Source organism: Centropristis striata, chromosome 3, assembly GCF_030273125.1.
Source record: "Centropristis striata isolate RG_2023a ecotype Rhode Island chromosome 3, C.striata_1.0, whole genome shotgun sequence".
NCBI classification, from domain to species: Eukaryota; Metazoa; Chordata; class Actinopteri; order Perciformes; family Serranidae; genus Centropristis; species Centropristis striata.
In genome coordinates this window covers 13,064,776-13,084,222 of record NC_081519.1, presented here as the reverse complement: position 1 = coordinate 13,084,222, position 19,447 = coordinate 13,064,776, and the positions used below count along the sequence as shown (strand labels likewise).

General features: G+C 40.5%; 1 protein-coding gene across 1 annotated transcript in view; it reads left to right on the top strand.

The window, feature by feature from the left end:
* The window catches only part of LOC131969017 (histone deacetylase 7-like), a 51,007-nt gene extending 32,469 nt beyond the window's left edge, over positions 1 to 18,538 (top strand). Inside the window, exons 14-26 of the mRNA XM_059330128.1 lie at positions 157 to 290; positions 384 to 504; positions 623 to 672; positions 2,317 to 2,424; positions 2,691 to 2,746; positions 4,543 to 4,630; positions 5,267 to 5,386; positions 8,261 to 8,358; positions 11,815 to 11,933; positions 13,340 to 13,473; positions 13,564 to 13,648; positions 16,040 to 16,187; positions 16,283 to 18,538. Coding sequence (XP_059186111.1) covers positions 157 to 290; positions 384 to 504; positions 623 to 672; positions 2,317 to 2,424; positions 2,691 to 2,746; positions 4,543 to 4,630; positions 5,267 to 5,386; positions 8,261 to 8,358; positions 11,815 to 11,933; positions 13,340 to 13,473; positions 13,564 to 13,648; positions 16,040 to 16,187; positions 16,283 to 16,325 — 1,304 coding nt within the window. The 3' untranslated portion in view covers positions 16,326 to 18,538. The remainder of the gene's footprint in view (positions 1 to 156; positions 291 to 383; positions 505 to 622; positions 673 to 2,316; positions 2,425 to 2,690; positions 2,747 to 4,542; positions 4,631 to 5,266; positions 5,387 to 8,260; positions 8,359 to 11,814; positions 11,934 to 13,339; positions 13,474 to 13,563; positions 13,649 to 16,039; positions 16,188 to 16,282) is intronic.
* Positions 18,539 to 19,447: the final 909 nt, after the last annotated feature.

The following is a 19,447-nucleotide window of genomic DNA, read 5'->3' as shown; positions in this document are numbered from 1 at the left end:
GTGAGGGGTGCATTTTTTGATCGGGAAAAAGTGAAGGGAATCCATAAATCTCATTATCTTGTGGCATATGTTTTGTACAATTCATGTACAATTGTATAATTAGACATAAAAGAAGGGAAAAGTTTTTGATGTGTGTTTGTGTTTGTTTGTATCTAGGTCTGGTTTATGATGCTCAAATGCAGAAGCACCAGTGTACCTGTGGGGACAACAGCCGGCACCCTGAGCATGCTGGGAGGGTCCAGAGCATCTGGTCCAGACTGCATGAGAGAGGTCTCAGGAATCAGTGTGAGGTATGACGTACACACTCACTACACATACTTGCAGATCTATACTTCCAGGAGCAGTTTTATATGTTGTATTTATATGTGTGTGTGTGCATGTAGCGTATCCGCAGTAGGAAGGCGACTCTAGAAGAGCTGCAATCAGTCCATTCAGAGAAACATGTGCTTCTGTTCGGCACCAACCCGCTCAACCGCCTCAAGCTGGACAACCGCAAGCTGGCTGGTAATATTAATAATAATGATGAAAAGTAATCACACTGTAATCATCATCATCATCATCATCATCATCATCATAATATAAACATTCATAACAGTTAAATGACAGAACGTATCTTCTGCAGGAATCTTATCTCAACGGATGTTTGTGATGTTACCATGTGGAGGAGTTGGGGTGAGTGCCACACTCGCCCACACCCGCACACACATCGTAGACCCCTTTACAAACACAAGTCATGTGGGAATCTTTCCACTTATCTAATTGCGTACAGCAAACATTACATGGCTGATTAGGCCTCATTACACAATTAAACTAATAATACTACAAATTGCTAATGCTATTGTTTTTGGCTAAGATAACTTTGAAACCCAATCAGAAACCAAAGGCTGTACAAAGGTGAGATTTGGAAGAGAGAGAGAGAGGAAGAAGGAAAGAAAGAGGGAACACATAGAGACTTGAGAAGGGTGCGTGCCAGTGCAACTGGATTTTATTTAGAGGGATTGGTTGTGGGAAAACAGGGGGAAAAAACACAGCAGAAGAAAAATAAGATGAATTTTGAAGGTAAGGGTACAGAATATGGTACATTTAACAATAAAGTATGGGAGACTGAAGAGAATATAAAATGAAGACGTTGTCTCCTCTCATGTGGTGAAACTGATAAAAATGCCCTTGAAAAGCTGTTCTGAAACACAATGAGTATAAAGGGGGAAGATAAGGGAGTAGGAGAGGAGAAGAGAGGAGAGGAGAGGAGAGAAAGGGGGCTGGGTGTTAGTTGATAAGACGACTGATCTGCCTGGATATCCGGACCTTGGCTGCTCTGGTGAAGATTGGAACAAGATGGCAAAGTCTGTGATAAAAGAAATTCCTCTAATTTCATTGTTCCACTGCATGGATTAACATTGAAAAACACAAGATGGGGTTTATAGACAGAATAGATGCAGTAAAGAGAAAGTAAATGTGAAAAAAGTATTTCAGCAGTTGCAGCAGTAACCAAAGAAGCTAAAGGTCAACCGTCACACTTTCTTCTTCAATACACAATAATTCACTGCATAATATGAATAATTATTCTTTTTTTTTTTAAACAAGTGTGTTTATTAATTTTCAGAATAATCACACTACAACAAGATACTGTATAATACAGGTGCAAAACAAAACAATCACAATAAGGCTTATCGTCGATGTGAGTATCACAGGGCAGTAGCATGAATAATTATTCTTAATATACAACCTGCTGATGATTTCTAGGACTGTAAAATTCAGCAACCTGGTCTGAATTTCAATAAATGCTGTTTTAGTACTGAATCAGTAACAACTAAACATGCCAATGCCTTATACCTGCATTCTTTCTAATGGCCAGCAGGAGGCAGCTCCACTGGTTGCAAAAAGAAGTCCAATTTTCAATGACAAGATGACTCTACTTCTCACATTTGTGTCATTAGTTTATGGTCTCAGTTGAAAGTTTCAAGTATTTTCTAATACAACAATGTTGTTTTTTATACATTTTTTTCCCATTTAGAGTTAAATAGAGGATAAAGTAGGGTATACTAGGCCGTGGCTCCCTTGTGATTGACAGGTCGCTACCATGGTGTCCAGTTTGGGTATTTTCAGTGTTTTTATCTTAGAGTTTTGATTAACTGAAAGATTTTGGTCGCTTGTTCAGCGTTTGGTTGTACTAAAAGACACTCCCAAGAAGCAAGACAGCGGTGGCCAAGATACTGAGGCTACAAAACAATAGTTTTTATATTGTTTTATTTCTGCATTAGCAATCTATTTCTGACTTTTAAACTGACTTTTGTCTTATCACTTTTGTACTGACAGGTTGACATTGATACAATCTGGAATGAACTTCACACATCAGTAGCTTCCCGCATTGCTGCAGGATGTGTCACAGACCTGGCACTGAAGGTGGCCCAAGGAGAGCTGAAGGTGTTTCTTTGTTACCAAATACCTTATTAGCAAATGCCATGCCATGTGTTTTTTAGGTATTTCAGAGCTGCAGTGAAACAGGTTGCAGGATAAACAACTGTTTTATTCACTAGAGTAAAGCTTTAGGAACCATACTACTGTAGATAGCTGTTGTTTGCAATGAACATAGTAGAACAGTTCACACTTTAGAAAGGTAAAAGCTTAAAGATTTGTAGTTGACCCCTGAGAGCAGAAAGGTGTTAAAAAAATTTGTGTTCCTCCAACAGAATGGCTTTGCAGTGGTGAGGCCTCCTGGACACCATGCAAACCACTCATCCCCTCTGTAAGTACAGCAGCACGCATGCACACACACACACACACACACACACACACACACACACAAATACACACACATACCAGGAGCCAGGAGGTCGCTACAAAGTGTTTCAAAGGATTTATTACAGATCAGCTACACTTCTGAGCAAGAAAGAGGGAGAGAGAAAGAGAGAGAGAGCCTATGTCTCTCTGTCTTAATGTGTGTGAGTGTGAGTTTGTGTGATGTGTGCTACCTGACTGATGCCCGAGGCAGTCTACCTCCTCCGCTCAGTTTCTTTTAAACTTTCAAGACACAGAGCAAAGCACCTCAAAAGAAATCGTGCATGTGTGTGTGTGTGTGTGTGTGTGTGTGTGTCGTGCACAGATTTGTTTCAGTCTTTGATAGGAGGCATTAGCCAAGTAACCACATTCAGCTGGGACTGTGTGCGCTCAGCAGTGCTTGTCACTGGTTATTTATGGGATGATAATGACTTTTGTTGATGAGCAGATTTGGACAGCGTATATGATATACCGTCCACACACACACACACACACACACACAAAGGCACTCATAGTTTACGACCCGTGCTGACACTGCCACTTCTAACATTCCTCCATTGTTTTTCATACATCAACACTTTTTTTTGCATACCTTTACTGTAGACAGCGAGTGTTGAGGGAAATGCTGCGCCAAGTTGTGAGTTCATTTCTCTGAAATCATCTCACACATACCGCCAGCAATTCACACTATTATCATTTGGAATGTGAAGTGAATTTCATGATAAGCTTGTTTTTCTGTTTGTCACAAAATGTGTGGGTTCTGCATTTCTCGGCAGTACAAGGTTTTTAGACTCAGCATAATGTTCTAATATAAAAATCCATTTTTGTTTGTCAGCAATGGAAGATGAAACACAAAACAACTTGAAATGAAACATCCCCATTTCTCCAATATTTGCAGTAACTGTTTGCCTCGCAGGAGCTTTCCTCTATGACTTGCACATTAGAGTCATGCAGTGATTGTCACAACCTGGACTGAATAGCCACCACATGACGGCAGATAACTGAAGACATGTCCTAGAGGTTCCTAAGGTCCCTATGGTGATTTTAACGAACAAAAAGGAAAGCAGTCTCTGTCTGACTGTCCATCGATTTTCTCAACAACCATTCATCAGTTAAACTTCACACAATTGCAGAGCCCCAAGGAAGTGCACTGTCAAGTGCAAGTGATCTTGATATATACTGGACAAATTAATTTGGCTACATTCAATCAATCTGGATACAATCAAGATATGCTAAAAAAGAGATTTGGGCTGGCCGCCTGAATAAGATCTTAGCAGTCCCTTAAGTATTCACTGTGTACTGTTTTGAGTCAGGAGCCCTATTAATTGTTACATGTCGCTACAGTGCATTCAAAAACAGATGAAGAGAGACCAGAGAGACTGGAGATGTAACATCATAGCAAATTTAAACATTTCATGCATTAGTGATGTGTCTTTCGGGAATGAATGCTTTTGTTCATGGAAAAAGCCTGGTCCGAAATAGCTAGTTGTTAGCAAATGATGCATACACCCTAGTTTTTCTCCAGGACACAACTATGCCGTGGCAGGTGTCCTGCTCAAGACCCAAGGAAGCGCAGTGTTGAATGTGAAATTGTTTGGATGAACGTTTCTCAAGAAAGCTGCAAGCAGCAATAACAGAGGCCAAGCATTGGGCCCATTCTGAACAGGCATGTTTTTGAACGGGCACTTCACTAGTGATATTAATTTGCTGAAGATGTCCAGATTAAACATGTGGCTGGCTTTCTTCCTGTCTGTTTGTCCACAGGGGCTTCTGTTTCTTCAACTCTGTGGCTATTGCTGCCAAACAGCTCCAGCACAAACTCAACGTCAGCAAGATCCTCATCGTGGACTGGGTAAGAACCCACCGCATCACTGGTCCCCACATGGACTGGAATAAACAGCCGAAAAAAAACACACATGCACTGGCACACAAATATATCGTGAACACAAACAAGGTCCCAGAAGCAGAGCGGCCCCTCTACAGTAGCACTCCTATTAATCATTTATTTAATTAGAGCACCGTTATCTCTGGTCTCCATGTGAGATTTGAACTGTCACGTTTGCTTAGAGCAGACACAGAGACACATAAAGTTATATGAACACACACCCACACACACACACGTGTAGATATTGATCCGCAGCCAGGTGGTCGTCTCTGTTCACCATATGTGTGTATACGAGCCTGTACCATGTCTTTACACACACCGTGCTCTCTGACATATTACTGCATCAAACACTAATTACTACCTGCTTTAGCAAAAAACTTTAAAGACTGAAACACATTGCCATTGGCAGAGAAAAACCTTGCAGGTTTTACAGACCCTGCTCTGCATTTTGGGGCATATATCAAAATAAGATAATAGACAATAAAGTTTTCTTCTGTGATGTGTTCTGAACAAATATGTGAATCCACCAAGGTTTTTATTATGTGTGAAATACCTGATTCAGCCCTCAGCAGCTTCCTAAACTCTCATCCAATCATTGTCCAGGATGTCCATCATGGTAATGGCACCCAGGAAGCCTTCTATAATGACCCAAATGTGCTGTACATCTCTCTACATCGCTATGATGATGGCAACTTCTTCCCTGGTAGTGGACATCCCAGCGAGGTAGGTAGTCTTTCACAACAGTGTTGTGTTTTTCTGCTGTGTTTGTGTTGTCATGGCGATGGCTCGGTGTTTGTGTGTGTTTTTGTGTCTTTGCATGCACCTAGATTCTTGTGAAGACAACAGAACAAAAGAACAACACATGAGAAACATTTACACCCGCAACACAGGTGCACTTTGTAGAATAGATGATCTGACAATACAGATTTTATAATAATACCACCCATGTGACGATAGAAAGGTTGGCATAGAAATATTTAGTTATTTTGTGATTCAAGTGGGACATTAAGGAGCTCAAGGACCTTGTGTTTAGCACATACTTGTCAAAACAGAAGAATGATTGTAACAATAAATCCCAGAATAATCTACATGATTTAAAGCTCCAGTTACAACCTCAATTTGGTCGTGATGACGGATTGCAGAGTCAGCACTGCAGGGTCTGGTTTGTATGGATATGTTATCTTGCAGTGTGTACAGGAGTTTGGGATTAAAAGATCTTTTCTATGATTGGGCCTCGGGTCAGTTGGAGCTGTCAGGGTTAGATCAAACATATTTTTTTCCACATGAATCTTAGCAAAGTGATAGTGTAATTTTAGCTGCATACAATATAAACCTGAACGCAAATTCCTCGTCTTTGAGTGTAATCTGAAAATGTCTGTCGGCATTTTTTTATAATTTCTGCAATGTTATTTCCAGTGTAACATAAATAACTTATGTTAGCGTGTTCACTTCTGTCTAATGTCATTTTTGCAGCTTTTTGATTAATTCAACATAAAATTTCCAAATTCTGCAATTGTGTTTATCCAGTGAACTCGCCATGAAATCCATCAACTTTGATTTTGTGTATCTGCTGTAGGTTTATTTCCTTAGTTTCAGTTTATTCCAGAAACTTCAGGGCTTTGGGTGTAAGAACTTTACAACAGGATGTGTACAGTCGAATTGCATGCCTATGTTTGCATACAGGAAATTGAGATGCCTATGAATTCTGCCTGCGGTCTTACCAGAAACCAAGTGTGATGACTATCCACAGTCAGACGAATTGACCCCAACCCACGGTGGCATTCGCAACCCATTCGTTCCCCCCACAGCCCCTCCTCTTACTCTCCCATCCTCCCCCACAATAATGAGGATAAAATAGTCAATGTTTTCCCATAAAATCCCCCGATGAGGGACGCTACATAAAACGCTCTGCCGGCTTGGATGTGGCTTTGCCTTAAGTGGCCCCTCAACCTCTGTTGAGCTGTGTGGTAAACCTCTGGAGTCTCGCTGTCCCCCGTGTAGGTATATAACACACCATGGGGTAGGGGTGTGATGTCATAGCCATAACAGAGAGTGCCGAGTACCACACAGAAACCAGCGACGGCCTAATCCAGTCCAGCAACTCTTGAAACATGAAAGAGAGAAAGAGGACAGAGAGGAGTGCAAGAGACTTGGAGCAATAGCAGGAATTGTGTGTTTGTGTGTGTGTGTGCACGCTGCTATGTGTGTGTATCTGTGTGCACGTGCGTGTGCATGCGGGTACATTACCAGTTGGCAAAGAACAGGAGGCCTCATGTGTTTTTAGTTTGCCCTGTGAACATCCCGTCCACTGAGAGAAGAATGGAGACAGACGCACTGCGATGCTCATCAGCATTCTTTCAAACATCCTCTCACACCCATACACACACATTTATACACGCACACACACACACACAAACACAAAGGAAATTACCACGCCTTGTTGCCAAGAGCATGTCAATCAGCCTCTTCATTCTGCCCTCAAACTGACACATTGACTGATGGTGAAGGGCTTTCAGAACAGCTAAATGGCTGCTAGCAGGACTACAAAGAGAAAGGCAGGAATCTTTCAACCTCCTTTCCAAGACCCGGGCCTCAGTTCACTTTCTGCCCCAAATATGTGAGGTCAAACTGAGAGAACCTCCATCGAACCTCTGCCTGGCATTCTGGGAATACATGTCAATCTCAATTCAGCAAATAAAATCCACAAAAATCATTTACAGTACGTCATAAAATGTAAATGAGTTGAGTAGAGTAGAGTACCATATATGTCTTATTTGACATGTTATGCATACCAAACCTACTAAATTTCAAAATGCAGAGCATATAATATACAGTCATTCAGATTATATAAAATAATAATACATTTTAAATAATAATATATATCATATTTTTTTTAAAATAGAACAGGGGCGTCCCGGTGGCTCACACTGGTAGAGTGCTTACCACATGGCTGTGTGCTTGCTGCAGCGGATCCGGGTTCGAATCCGGCCTGAGGTCCCTTTGCTGCATGTCTTCCCCTCTGTCTCCCCCTTTCTATCTGTCTCTATCAAATAAAGCAGTAAAAATGCCCAAAAAATAATCTTTAAAAAATAGATAAAAAATAAAAATAGAACAACCAGATCAGGCGGCAATTTCCAAATGTGACATTTTTTTCCATTATAGCTATAGCGTAAAACTTGGGAATCATAAACGGGTGTAGCTCTGTTGTGGCTCAGAGTGATTTATAAGGCCATTTGACAAATTGTATCAAAATCAAAATGGAGGGACAGGGGTGTTGAATTAATGGCCATCCGTCTTTCATTTAGGAATCATAATCACTCCCTGGTGTTGTCTTAAAGAGATTCAGTCCTCGATTGCTGCAATGCAAGGTTTTGGAACAGCCGTGCTTATTTTGTGAACATTTGACACAAATCTGTCATCGTCACGCAGTTTCTCAACTTTCACTGGGACTCATTAACTTTGCCTCTCTCTCTCTCTCTCTCTCTCTCTCTCTCTCTCTCTCTCTCTCTCTCTCTCTCTCTCTCTCTCTCTCTCTCTCTGTCTCTCTCTCTTTCTTTCTCTTCCTCTCTCTGCCTCTCTCTCTCTCCCTCCATCCAGGTTGGTGCAGGTGCAGGAGAGGGCTTCAATGTGAATGTAGGATGGACAGGGGGTTTGAACCCTCCCATGGGGGATGCAGAGTACCTGGCTGCATTCAGGTAAAAATGACCTCCATCTGTTTCTATTAGAAACAAATACTTGCATACGTCACTGTCTGTCAATCATTTACAAAAACAAAACCTAGATTTCATATTTTTAGTTATGTTTCCCTACCTTATAGGCTATTATATGTTTTAGTTTCGGCCACTGCTTTCAGTCAAATGAATTTCATCATTGTCAAAGACCTCATTCACATCACCTCTAGTATACTGACAGTGAAGCACTGTGATGTTGGTAAGCTACTCTATCTAAGCACCAGATACACAGTGACTACATTTCTACACAAAATAATAATTTTTGCCCTTATATAAAAAAAATATTCTCACTAAGCTGTTTACATGGCTAATGAAAATGAATATTTAACAAATTGTCCTGTTTACAGGCAGCCGAGCAAAGACTTTTTCTACCATGCAAACACAGTATCTCTCTTTCATTCCTTCAACCACCTTCCTAAATGGACCTTGAAAAAGACCTGTTGACATCCAGGTCTTTCATAATGTTTTAAAGTAGGTGTGTTTCACCTTCAGATCAGAAATGAGGGCTTTTCTTTTGACAATGCAGCTCCGTCCAGCCTTGCAAACTTCTGGCTAGTTGCTTTGTATACAACAACCATAGCAACGTTGCAACGCACAGAACTGCCTGTATCCAGGGAAGAGGCTGTGTGTTGCAAAGTGCGGTTGAAAAAAACAAAACAATTAAGACACCATAAGTGCCTCTCAAACTTGAATAATATCAGCTTATTCCAAATGTCTTAATCAGAAAATGCCACAAACAGAATAAGGTTTGAATCAGAATATCCAAATGGAATATGCTGTATACATACTGCATTTACATATTACACCTGCATCAAATCCAGAATATTGTGATTTTTAGAATAATAGTGGAATATATGTGTGCATGTAAACGTAGTCAGTGACGGACTGGCAGGAAATAGCCAGATCAAGAAAAGACAGAAAGCATATTATTTTCATGAGGAGCAGTAAAGTGTTTTTTATCAATGAGAATGAAAAGTTTGTGTGTGCCAGAAGGACACACAATAAGCCATTATTTTGTCTGTGGCTGCAGTGACATAAGCCACAACTTTCCATTTGATCGTTAAGCCAAAACTAAATCTGTACAGTGATGTGCTAGTGAAACTCACCTTTGCTCTCACCACAATTTTCATTTCATTCAAGATATTTTCCTGAATGAATACACTTTGGTTCTGTTTCACACTGTAACAACTCTGTCAGCAACACTGGCTCGCCACCAGATGACTAAACATTATGTGAGCTCTACATGGTTTTGTATGCAGCAGACACAGTGGGTGGGCCCCTCGTCGAAGGAAAGATGCTAATGAGCTAACCCATACTGGTAAAAATCCATAGAGCCAATAGGCAAGCTCGGAAACACTAAGTCCACTGTTTACTGGAGCTCTGGATGCTAATTAAGAAACAACTGGTCTTTTCCTGAGCAGGCGTCTGGTTTTGGTATTTTTCATCCAGTTTGGGAAATAGCAAGTGTTTTCATGTGTAAAACTTCCTCAGTTAACCACACTGTAGTACTGTACCGTATTGTGTGTTACCCTCAGAAACTTTGCCCTGTATCAAAGCTCTGTGGAGAAAAAGTGTCCTGGTGGTCCAGTGGTTTGAGGCACATTCCATGTAGCTGTGATGTCCGGGGTGCATATCCGGCCAAAGCAACCCCATATTTACTGCCACTGCCAATTATATAATTACGGCAAAAGATTCCACAACAATTGTACAAAATGTAACTTTGATTTGCAAAACTTAAGCAAGATTTTTAAGAAGCAAGATACATAAAGAGGAGCAGGAGGGAGTTTGTACATCTTTAGTGTTTTGCCTCCATTCTGTGAATTAACTGGTGCAAATAAATTCATAACACACTATATAGAGAAAAATTTTATGCATCATGAATTCATGTTTATGCAATTAAGCATCTAGTCTGGTGCCAGTCCTGTAATTCAATTTGAATACATGATTTATATGACGGGATGTTCCAGACTGTGTGTTTCTCTTCAGGATGGAACAGAAAACTAGCGGTTGTTGATGATGTGTGTTTCTGTTTTTGGGTGTGTGTTAGTGACAGGGGAAATATTGTGGTCGAGAGTGGCGGTGGGACTCTGGTACAATCAAGAGAAAGCTCAGCTGCGTTGAGATTAAGTATCATGACGTAGTGTGTGTGTGTGTGTGTGTGTGCGTGTGCAGGATTACTAAGGTGGACAGAATTTAAGGTCAGTCTAATCACCGGTAGCACAGCACACACACGTAATGTCCAGTTTCAAAGGAAGAGTGTATGTCTTCTGGCCTGTGCATGGCATGTACTGTATGTATGTATGCATGCACATATTTTCATGTGCATTTCTAGGTGGCTACTGACAAATGACAAACTATGGAAGAGAGGAGAGCAGAAGAGAGGAGAAGAAGTGGGGGGTGCATTGTTAGGGAATCCAAAGGCGGCGTAATTAGACCCAATGGATCCCAGATGGCTGGCTGTCAGTGACGTGAGAAGAGGGACGAGCTCCTAATAGGAACCAGACGCACACAAACGCCTTTGAACTGCCGCTGAGAGAGAGAGGGAGAGAGAGGGAGAGAGAGAGAGAGTGAGGGAGAGAGAATCAAACGCGGCATGGGCCGTGCGCTTTTGCTAAATAACTGGCAGCAGGAGACGAGAGGAAGTGAGGAGGAGAGCATAGAGGCGAGGAAAGTGGTCTCCCCTGAGTAGAGCATACAGTATGTGGGCGTCTCAGTCCAGATATGTCAAGGGTCTCATTTTTATCTGCTTGTGTCACTCGCAAAATAACAGAAACTTTTCAGTCCCTGCCTCATGCCTAAATTTGCTTTACTTTAATCTTTATATATCTGGGAAAGGTTTGCGTAACGCTTTTTTTTTCGTCAGCAGTGCTCTGCTTCACATTTAAACAGTTGCACACATTCACACCTGGGAGCTACCCCACCTTCTAGTGTTGGCCACTTACTCGGAGTGGATCGAGAACAGAGATCAAGCACTTGGAACATGGCCTTAGATCATTTATCTTTCACCATTTTTAAATGGATGGAGTTTTCAATGAAGTAAATGATTGCAGTTAACAATCCAGAAAAAAAGTATTTCATCGTACAAGTGTTCCAGTCGCAAATCAATCATCCAAACTATGCAGTGATTACAGTTTGGTGTGTTTTTTTACTTTACCAGTAACTTAGAATCCTGTTTATTAAAATAACTCATCTATTTCGGTCTATTCTGATGTTGAATCGATCCCTCAATTACTTCCTCTCACATAATTACATTGTATTCACTCTTCCAAGTTCTCCTTTTTCACAAACTATGAACACCTGTTGAAGACTGGATTTGTTAAATGTACTATGTAATTTCAGCAAGGCCAGAGGGCTTGAATAAATGTAACACACAACACAGTATTTTGTTCACAGTGTGTTGTTTCTTCTCTTCCTCCTCAGATCCGTGGTGATGCCCATTGCCCACGAGTTTTCCCCTGATGTTGTGCTGGTGTCTTCTGGCTTTGATGCAGTCGAAGGACATGTGTCATCACTGGGAGGTTACAAGGTCACAGCCAAGTGTAAGCCTCAATCAACCCCTCATTTACATCCAGCACACATTCACATATTCTTACACACAGACGTGGACATAGGCAAGGCAAGGCAAGTTTATTTGTATAGCACAATTCAACACAAGGTAATTCAAAGTGCTTTACATACACATTAAAAACAGCAAGACACAATTGAAAACAATAAAAACAGTCAATTAAAATAGGGAAATAGAAATAAAAATAGAAATAGGATAAAATAAGATACAGCAGGATAAAAAAAGAGATAAAATAATAAAAAGCACAAGACAAACATTGTGTAGTTAAAAAGTAAGGGCAGTAGAGTAGAGCAGATAAGTGTTAAAGTTCAGAGTACGCTGCAGTAAAAAATAGTGTTTTTAGTCCTGATTTAAAGGAATCAGTGTTACTATCACACTGAGTGCGGTCTGAAACAGTGATGGTTCTAAGGAAGGACAGTGCCCCTGTATTATTAAGCCTGGACCCCCTCTGGCCCTCTTTCAGAGACTGTAGTGAAAAGCTCAGTTTTAACGCTACAGTGAATACACTGGCATCATATAAAACTACAAGTAATATGGAATCCATTGTTACCATCATGTCATCTTGCTGTTTAGGGGGCTAAACTGACTTGGCCCATTTTCACAGGGATCCCTTGACCTCTCACCTACAATATCTGAATGAGACATGCCCACTTTATGTTAATCCTATGCAGTTCCTGTGCAAAAACATGCAATTTTTCTCATACAGTACAAATGTGTAATTTTTGCCTATTCTAAAAATGTTGTATTTTAATATTTTTTATATAGGGTACCCCTTAAATTGACCCAGCCTGTGTTCTCCATTGCTGATTCCCAGTGATATCACTGATTGGCCTCTGTACAATAAACAACAATAAAATACTAATTATTGATAATTGTTTTTATTTTTTACGTTGTGTAGAGTTAGTATAATGTTGTTTGCATATTATTATGCCTTGTTATGAAAGCAGGACAATAGGCTTCAGTATTGATGTCAACATTAACATCAGGTGAGAAGCATTGTGTAATGCAGTTTTAATCTAAACAAACCAAAAAAAGACCTAAACTTCCAAAGAAATTAAAGTTTGTTAGTGCATTGATTTGATAATAATTTTCAAGAACTACTCTTTATATTTACATAAAATGTAGATTTCTTAAATGTAGATGTTTAATTGAGGAGTGCTGGTCTCCATAGAAGTTAATGGTACAAGACAGGGGGCACTAATGGGAGACACCAGCATGTAGACATTCACAGCAACTTTATGAGTTTGAAGCTGGGATGAAAAATTGCACAAACTTTCACCGGCACTGAAGGAATCCTTCAAATCCATCAGTCATTATCTGACATTATCTGTGTGTCTCTGTGTGTGTGTGTGTGTGTGTGTGTGTGTTGTTCTCTACCAGGTTTTGGCTTTCTGACCCGTCAGCTGATGTCACTGGCTGGGGGTCGGGTGGTCCTGGCTCTGGAGGGGGGGCATGACCTCAAGGCGATCTGTGATGCATCTGAAGCCTGCGTCAGCGCCCTGCTGGGCATGGAGGTGAGATGTGTGTGTACCTGCAGTACATGTGTTTCTGTACAGATACACAGTCCGTTCTATCCTCTAACCGCTCACTCTGTTGTGTCCCAGGTGGAGCCTCTGTCCCAGTCTGTGTTGGACCAAAAGCCTTGTGAAAATGCTGTCCACTCTCTGCAGAGAGTCATCCAGGTTCAGGGTGAGAACTCAACGCGACACATCCTGTAGCATCCAGGGCCCTCAGCCGCATGTCATTCAGAGGGTTTAAAGCACTTTGAAAATATATACAGTGTTTTCTGCAAAAACAAACACAATAGTATTAAAAACATTTTACATATTTGTCAGATTCCTGCATGTTTCCAGCAGTTTTGCAAACCTGGAACCAACCCGCTACCTGCAAATCGTTGTTAAATTAATTCCAGACTTGACACTTGACACTTGTCTGACACATTAATATGAGACTCACAACCTGACCAGCAGGCTAATCAAATACGCTTTGAGCTGACTGCTGGGCAGTATATGGAAAAAACTGTCAGAGTGCAGATTGAGCGGGCAGAAGGACAGTTTGAAGCAAACTTTTCATTTCGTGTTTTGGCGGCCCCTGTGGACAAAAGTGGTCTTGTTTCCTAGTGCAAGTATTTGTTTTGGAAAAACAAATGATAAAAATATGCATTCATTTTTAATACTAGTTTTTAAAAATAAGAAGTTTAAAACAGCTGTTTGCAGGATGCATAGTGATGAGGCGATATTTCTATTTATGGCTTTATAAGATTAATAACTGCAATATGATGATGGGGAAACAAAGTAAACTTTTAAAAGTCTTAGCCACAAATACTTACAAGTACATTTATCTATATATAACCACATCTCACAGTGTATTTCATAAATAAAGGGACATATGACATACCTGTCTAGGAGGATGAGGGCAAATACAGGATCTGATTGCCATCTTTTTTGTCTAACCTGCGCAATTTCTCTCTGTCACTCTCACCACCGTTATCTGGCTTTTTCGCTCTCTCCAAGGACAGTCATAAGCTGCTTCACTTGACAAGCAAACTCAACATACACTTTTTGTATATCTATCAACTGATTGTAAGTGAAGCTGCTATTGCCCCATGGTGTTGGCACTGTACATGCTTTAGTTGAAGATGAGCTCAAAGAAATACACCCGTTACTGTTGCAGGTGTCCAAAGAAACGTAAAAACTTCTGCTCTGCAACTTTGCTTCTGCAACTTTAAAAAAATGAGTTAGTCTTTTTTATTGGGTTGTATAAATATATTTGTTCGGCTGCTGCTCGACCACTCCGTTAATACAGGTGCATGTCTCCTTTTATGTCCAGCAAGCAGGAGAGCAAAATGCTTTTGGACCATAGTAAAAAATTTTGTTTTTGAAAGGCTAAAAGCCAACAAATATGGATTGAAGCAGAATATTTTGTTTGATAAAAACATGTTGTGAATGTTGGAAATGATTACATCTATCTGTTTTCAATCAATTTGGACTTTTGGACTTTACAACGTTCTGGAGTTATTGGAAATGTTGGGATCACACGAGTCAGAAACAATCGTATAATACTAATAAAATTAGCGTAGGTTAATCTTTATCTGCAACTGTGCAGAAATGCTGTGTTTGAACAGAATAAATGGACATGGAAAATAAAAGATTTTGATGTCAGCAATATAAATACAGCTTTGAACTCTTCAGTACAGAACTAACTCTTCTCGCTTGGTAAAAAAAAAAAAAAAGTTATTTTAAAAATTTAATTCAATTTAATTCACAATCAACTTTTTTAGTTTTTGGATTCCATCAACTGAAATTAGAGGAAAATAGTCCAGTTTCTATTTCTAAGAGCTTTTCAGCATCTTTTTCTGCATTTGGATACTCAAACATTTTGGTCTTTATACATCTCCACTTCACACTCTCCTCCTTCTGTCTCCTCATTCCTCCTGCTCTCTGGCCACCTCTCCTCCTCTACATCCCTGTCTCCCATCCTTCCCTCCAGCCGTCCCACACACAGACAGACACACACACACACACACACAGCCGCCCTGGCTCCAATTATCTTCAAACACTTCTCTGGCACACGACCTTCGCAACATCCCCTCCTGATTGCACACAAATGTTATCCCAACCAAATTAGATTAATTAAAAATATTTGCAAAGCCACAAGAATGTTAAGCCCATAATTTAGGCCCGGGGTGAAATATATGCAAGTTGCATGCACAGCCAGAACACACACACGCTCACAGACGAACACATTTGCAAACACTGATTGATTGTACTTCCACTGTGTGTCACAAGCCCAAAGACCCTGAGAGAACACACTGAATTTGAGTTTACATTTCTGAAATTATCAACATGGATATTTAGACCACGGGGCTGTTTATACGACAGTCAGTGCTTATATTCAGATCAAACAGCTACAACTGGTGGATCAAACACATAGTACTGCTTTTTAATAATGTAGTGCAGGCGCTTCCCCTCAAGGAAAACATTCTGAATGAAAACAACACTGGAATACTGACGACTGAGGCCATTAATCTTTCTCTCTTCCCCTCCTCTCTCTCTTTTTTCATCTTCTCGTTTCCTGCAGGTGAGTACTGGCAGAGTGTGAAGGATTCGGCTGCCACAGTGGATCTGTCCTACCTGCAGGCGCAGAGACGGAGGCTGAGACGAGACTCGGACAGCGAGGCCGTCAGCGCCATCGCCTCGCTGTCGATGGGAGCTGTCACCTCTGACAAGTAAGGGACGCCGTCGTGTTTATTATCTTCTGCTTTAGCAACTTTACTGAACTTTATGTGTCCTAACAATCTTTCTCTTTCTTTTGCTCATTAAGGAAACAGACAGAAAAACTGACAGAGAAAGGTGATTCCCTCTGAGGAAACAGTCTCCTGACAGCTGCCTTCAACCATGGAAACACACACACACACACACACACACACACAGATCTATGCATTTGGACTTTCACTGGAAGCATATGTCCTCCTCAGTTTGACCACTGTACTCATCGCCTCACAAAAACTCCTCCACCTGCAAAACTACTGGCTGCAGTCTGACCACTCAAACACACACTGACTACATTCATTTTCTCACGACGCCGTTCCTGAAGAAGACATCTTTCCGTGAAATGAGGAAAAGCTTAACAGAAAGACAACCAGAGGCAGGTTAATGAAGGATCTTTACACTTTAGTAGCATTGGGAGCATGACGTAGCACATATACACACTTGACAAAGCACAGCTCTGCGAGTTCAAACATTCACCTTGTAAATGACTCCCACAAGACCTGCGAGAGAACCCTCGCACTGTTGTAACCTTGAAGGCGGGGTCAAGGGTCACCCGGAGCCATTCACTCAGAGCGGAAGGAGTCGTCCCCGCAGGACGTGCCGGTGAAGGAGAGCAGACACATCCTCCTCCGCGTCCCACTATGATGATGTCATTTGTCTGAATGCGACAAACATCCAATGAAGGAAAAAGATCAGGATCTTCTGATCGGTTTTTGCACTGCACCGTTCTGTGATGTGACAAGACAGAGGAGACGCAGCCACGGCGGCCATGTTGACAATCAAACGTCTTGTTTGTTCATGTTTTCAGTTTCATTCATTTGACCCGTGGCACACATTTTGAATGTCAGCGGGTTTTTTTGTTGTTGTTGTTGTTTAAGAATCCAGTAAGAGTGAAGCTACAGTGAAGTCTGAGATACATATGTTTCATATTGTTTTGTATGTCCACATATTTTCTTAAGTCCTTTTTTTTTCTTTTTTGGCCTGTCGGGCGAGCATATGCAGCATAGATGGCTGCAGTTATTTTTGCGGCTCCCCGGCAGATAAAAGAAGACACATCGGCCTTTGATGAAATGCATCTTAAAAGTGTAGACATACTGTAGTTTACCGGTGGCATTAGTCACATTAAAGAGCTAATACCTTCAGTCAGTGGAGTTTCAATATCGGGGAGACTCTTTACACGTCAGCAAAGACACAAATTACCCATGACCACTCAGATATGATTGTATATGTGACGAAGCAGATCACATTTTGGATGAGACCCATCCAAAGACGTAATGAAGATCCCACCCTTAAAGTGCACTTACATTTCCCTCAGGATGGGAGAAGTTTAAATGGACCAGCGTTTCTACCTGTGGATGAGCATTCCTGCTGTAAATTCATTTTAACCTTTTATTTCTTTCATAACATGGACAAACTGATGTGTCCTCCGTTCATTATTGACGTAGCAGTGTTGTGTTTAGTGTCAGCGGCAAGGACCAAACGACATTTTAGCAATCAGGACGCAGCAGTGATACTGACAGAGCTGAATCTCCACACAGTGCAATTGGACACAGGTTAAGCGCAACCAAAGTTTATGAGAACAATGTGCCGTCCCTGGACTGGCATGGCTTAAAGAACTTCAAAGACTTTGAAGAGTTTGTGAATGTTTCTTTTTTCTATCCAAACAGTTGAACAGCACCAAAAGCACATGACGGACATATAAACAAATTCATTTTTTCAACAAAAAAAACCCTATTTATACATTCAGATTCTGTGTCTTTGAAGTGCTCTTTGCATGTCTAACACAATTTTGACGGTGCTATGGATTATTCCTTTTTTTAAGTGCTGTATGTTTGCTTTTCTTTCTTTCTTTATGTTGCGTTTGCAACTCGAAACCTGTCAAACCTTTTTTTTTTTTTTTATGTGATGAAAATGTGAAAAGAAATGAGACGGTGAGTTTCAGCTCCATATCATGCAAGACAGCCCGAGTGTAGCTTTACGTAGTTTTAGGAGAACATTTATGACAGTGACTTGACATATCTAATGTCTTATCTTTTGTCTTAATTCATACAAATGACTTATTTTTGTATTTTGATCTCAAAAATGAACCCAGTGCGTACTTAGAGACCAAATTATCAGCCAGTGTGCCTTGAAGTATCATACTGACCAGCCAGTGTGAAGGTAGCCTTAACAAACTGGATCTTAAATATTTTCTCTCTGAACTGACTCTGTTTCTGTACAGTGTACATAATGACGTGTTTGTCTTTTCTACTATTTTTGTTTCCCCAAAAAAATCCTTAATAAAGGTAAATTATATACATTTGAATAATTGTTCATTTATTTCTAACGGCATGCTCATTTTAACTTTAATGTTACATTTCTTTTATCAAATCCACCACAGCTTCCTCTCACATCTGAGTTACTACAAGCACATTGCATTATTTCTTTGATTATCAAAATATTACACTCATATACAACATTAACAAAAGTTTTATTGTCCACAGGAGCTGACACAATAAAGATTATAAAAAGCAAATGCAAAACAATACAAAACAAACATCATGAAACAGTAATTAGACTACTTATGTTTTCAAACGAAAGCTCTAATACTCACTTTATCACTTTGACGCATTTCACAAGGAACTTTCTACTTTTTTTTTTTTGCATTATTCAGTGAAAAAGCAGCGAGTTTGCAGAGATATTTCTTAAAGCGGCAGGAAAAAGAAGTCTTAATCAGATTGTCTTGCATTTTGAAATACAACTTCCTCCGATGAAACTGAAAATAAACAAGTGGAATAGTGGTTGAACTGTGATCAGTGGTTTAAGACATTTTCCCATGGGCATTTTTTTTTTATTAAAGCCAAGGCTAATGCAAGAGCAGAGTTTAAGTAATACAGTGTGCATACACCTAATTCACAAACAGGTATACTTTAAAACCTCCAAAATACACAGAAAGCAATCCAGTTACTACAGCACAACAGAGTAGAAGATCTGCGTCAGATTCCTCATGCTCCTCTTTTTCCCACAAGACTGGGCTTTGAGAGCCAGAGCGATTAGCTTATTAGCATTTTAGCTGTAAACATTCATTGGCTGTGACCGCCCTCTAACCATCACTGTGCCATTATCATTAGTCATCTTAATGTCTGTCTGGCAGTGAGTCATCCGATGCGAAGAGTGGATGATGGTTATCACGGTGTTACCCAAGGCACTCGAACCAGCAGCCATTTTGTTTCATTGT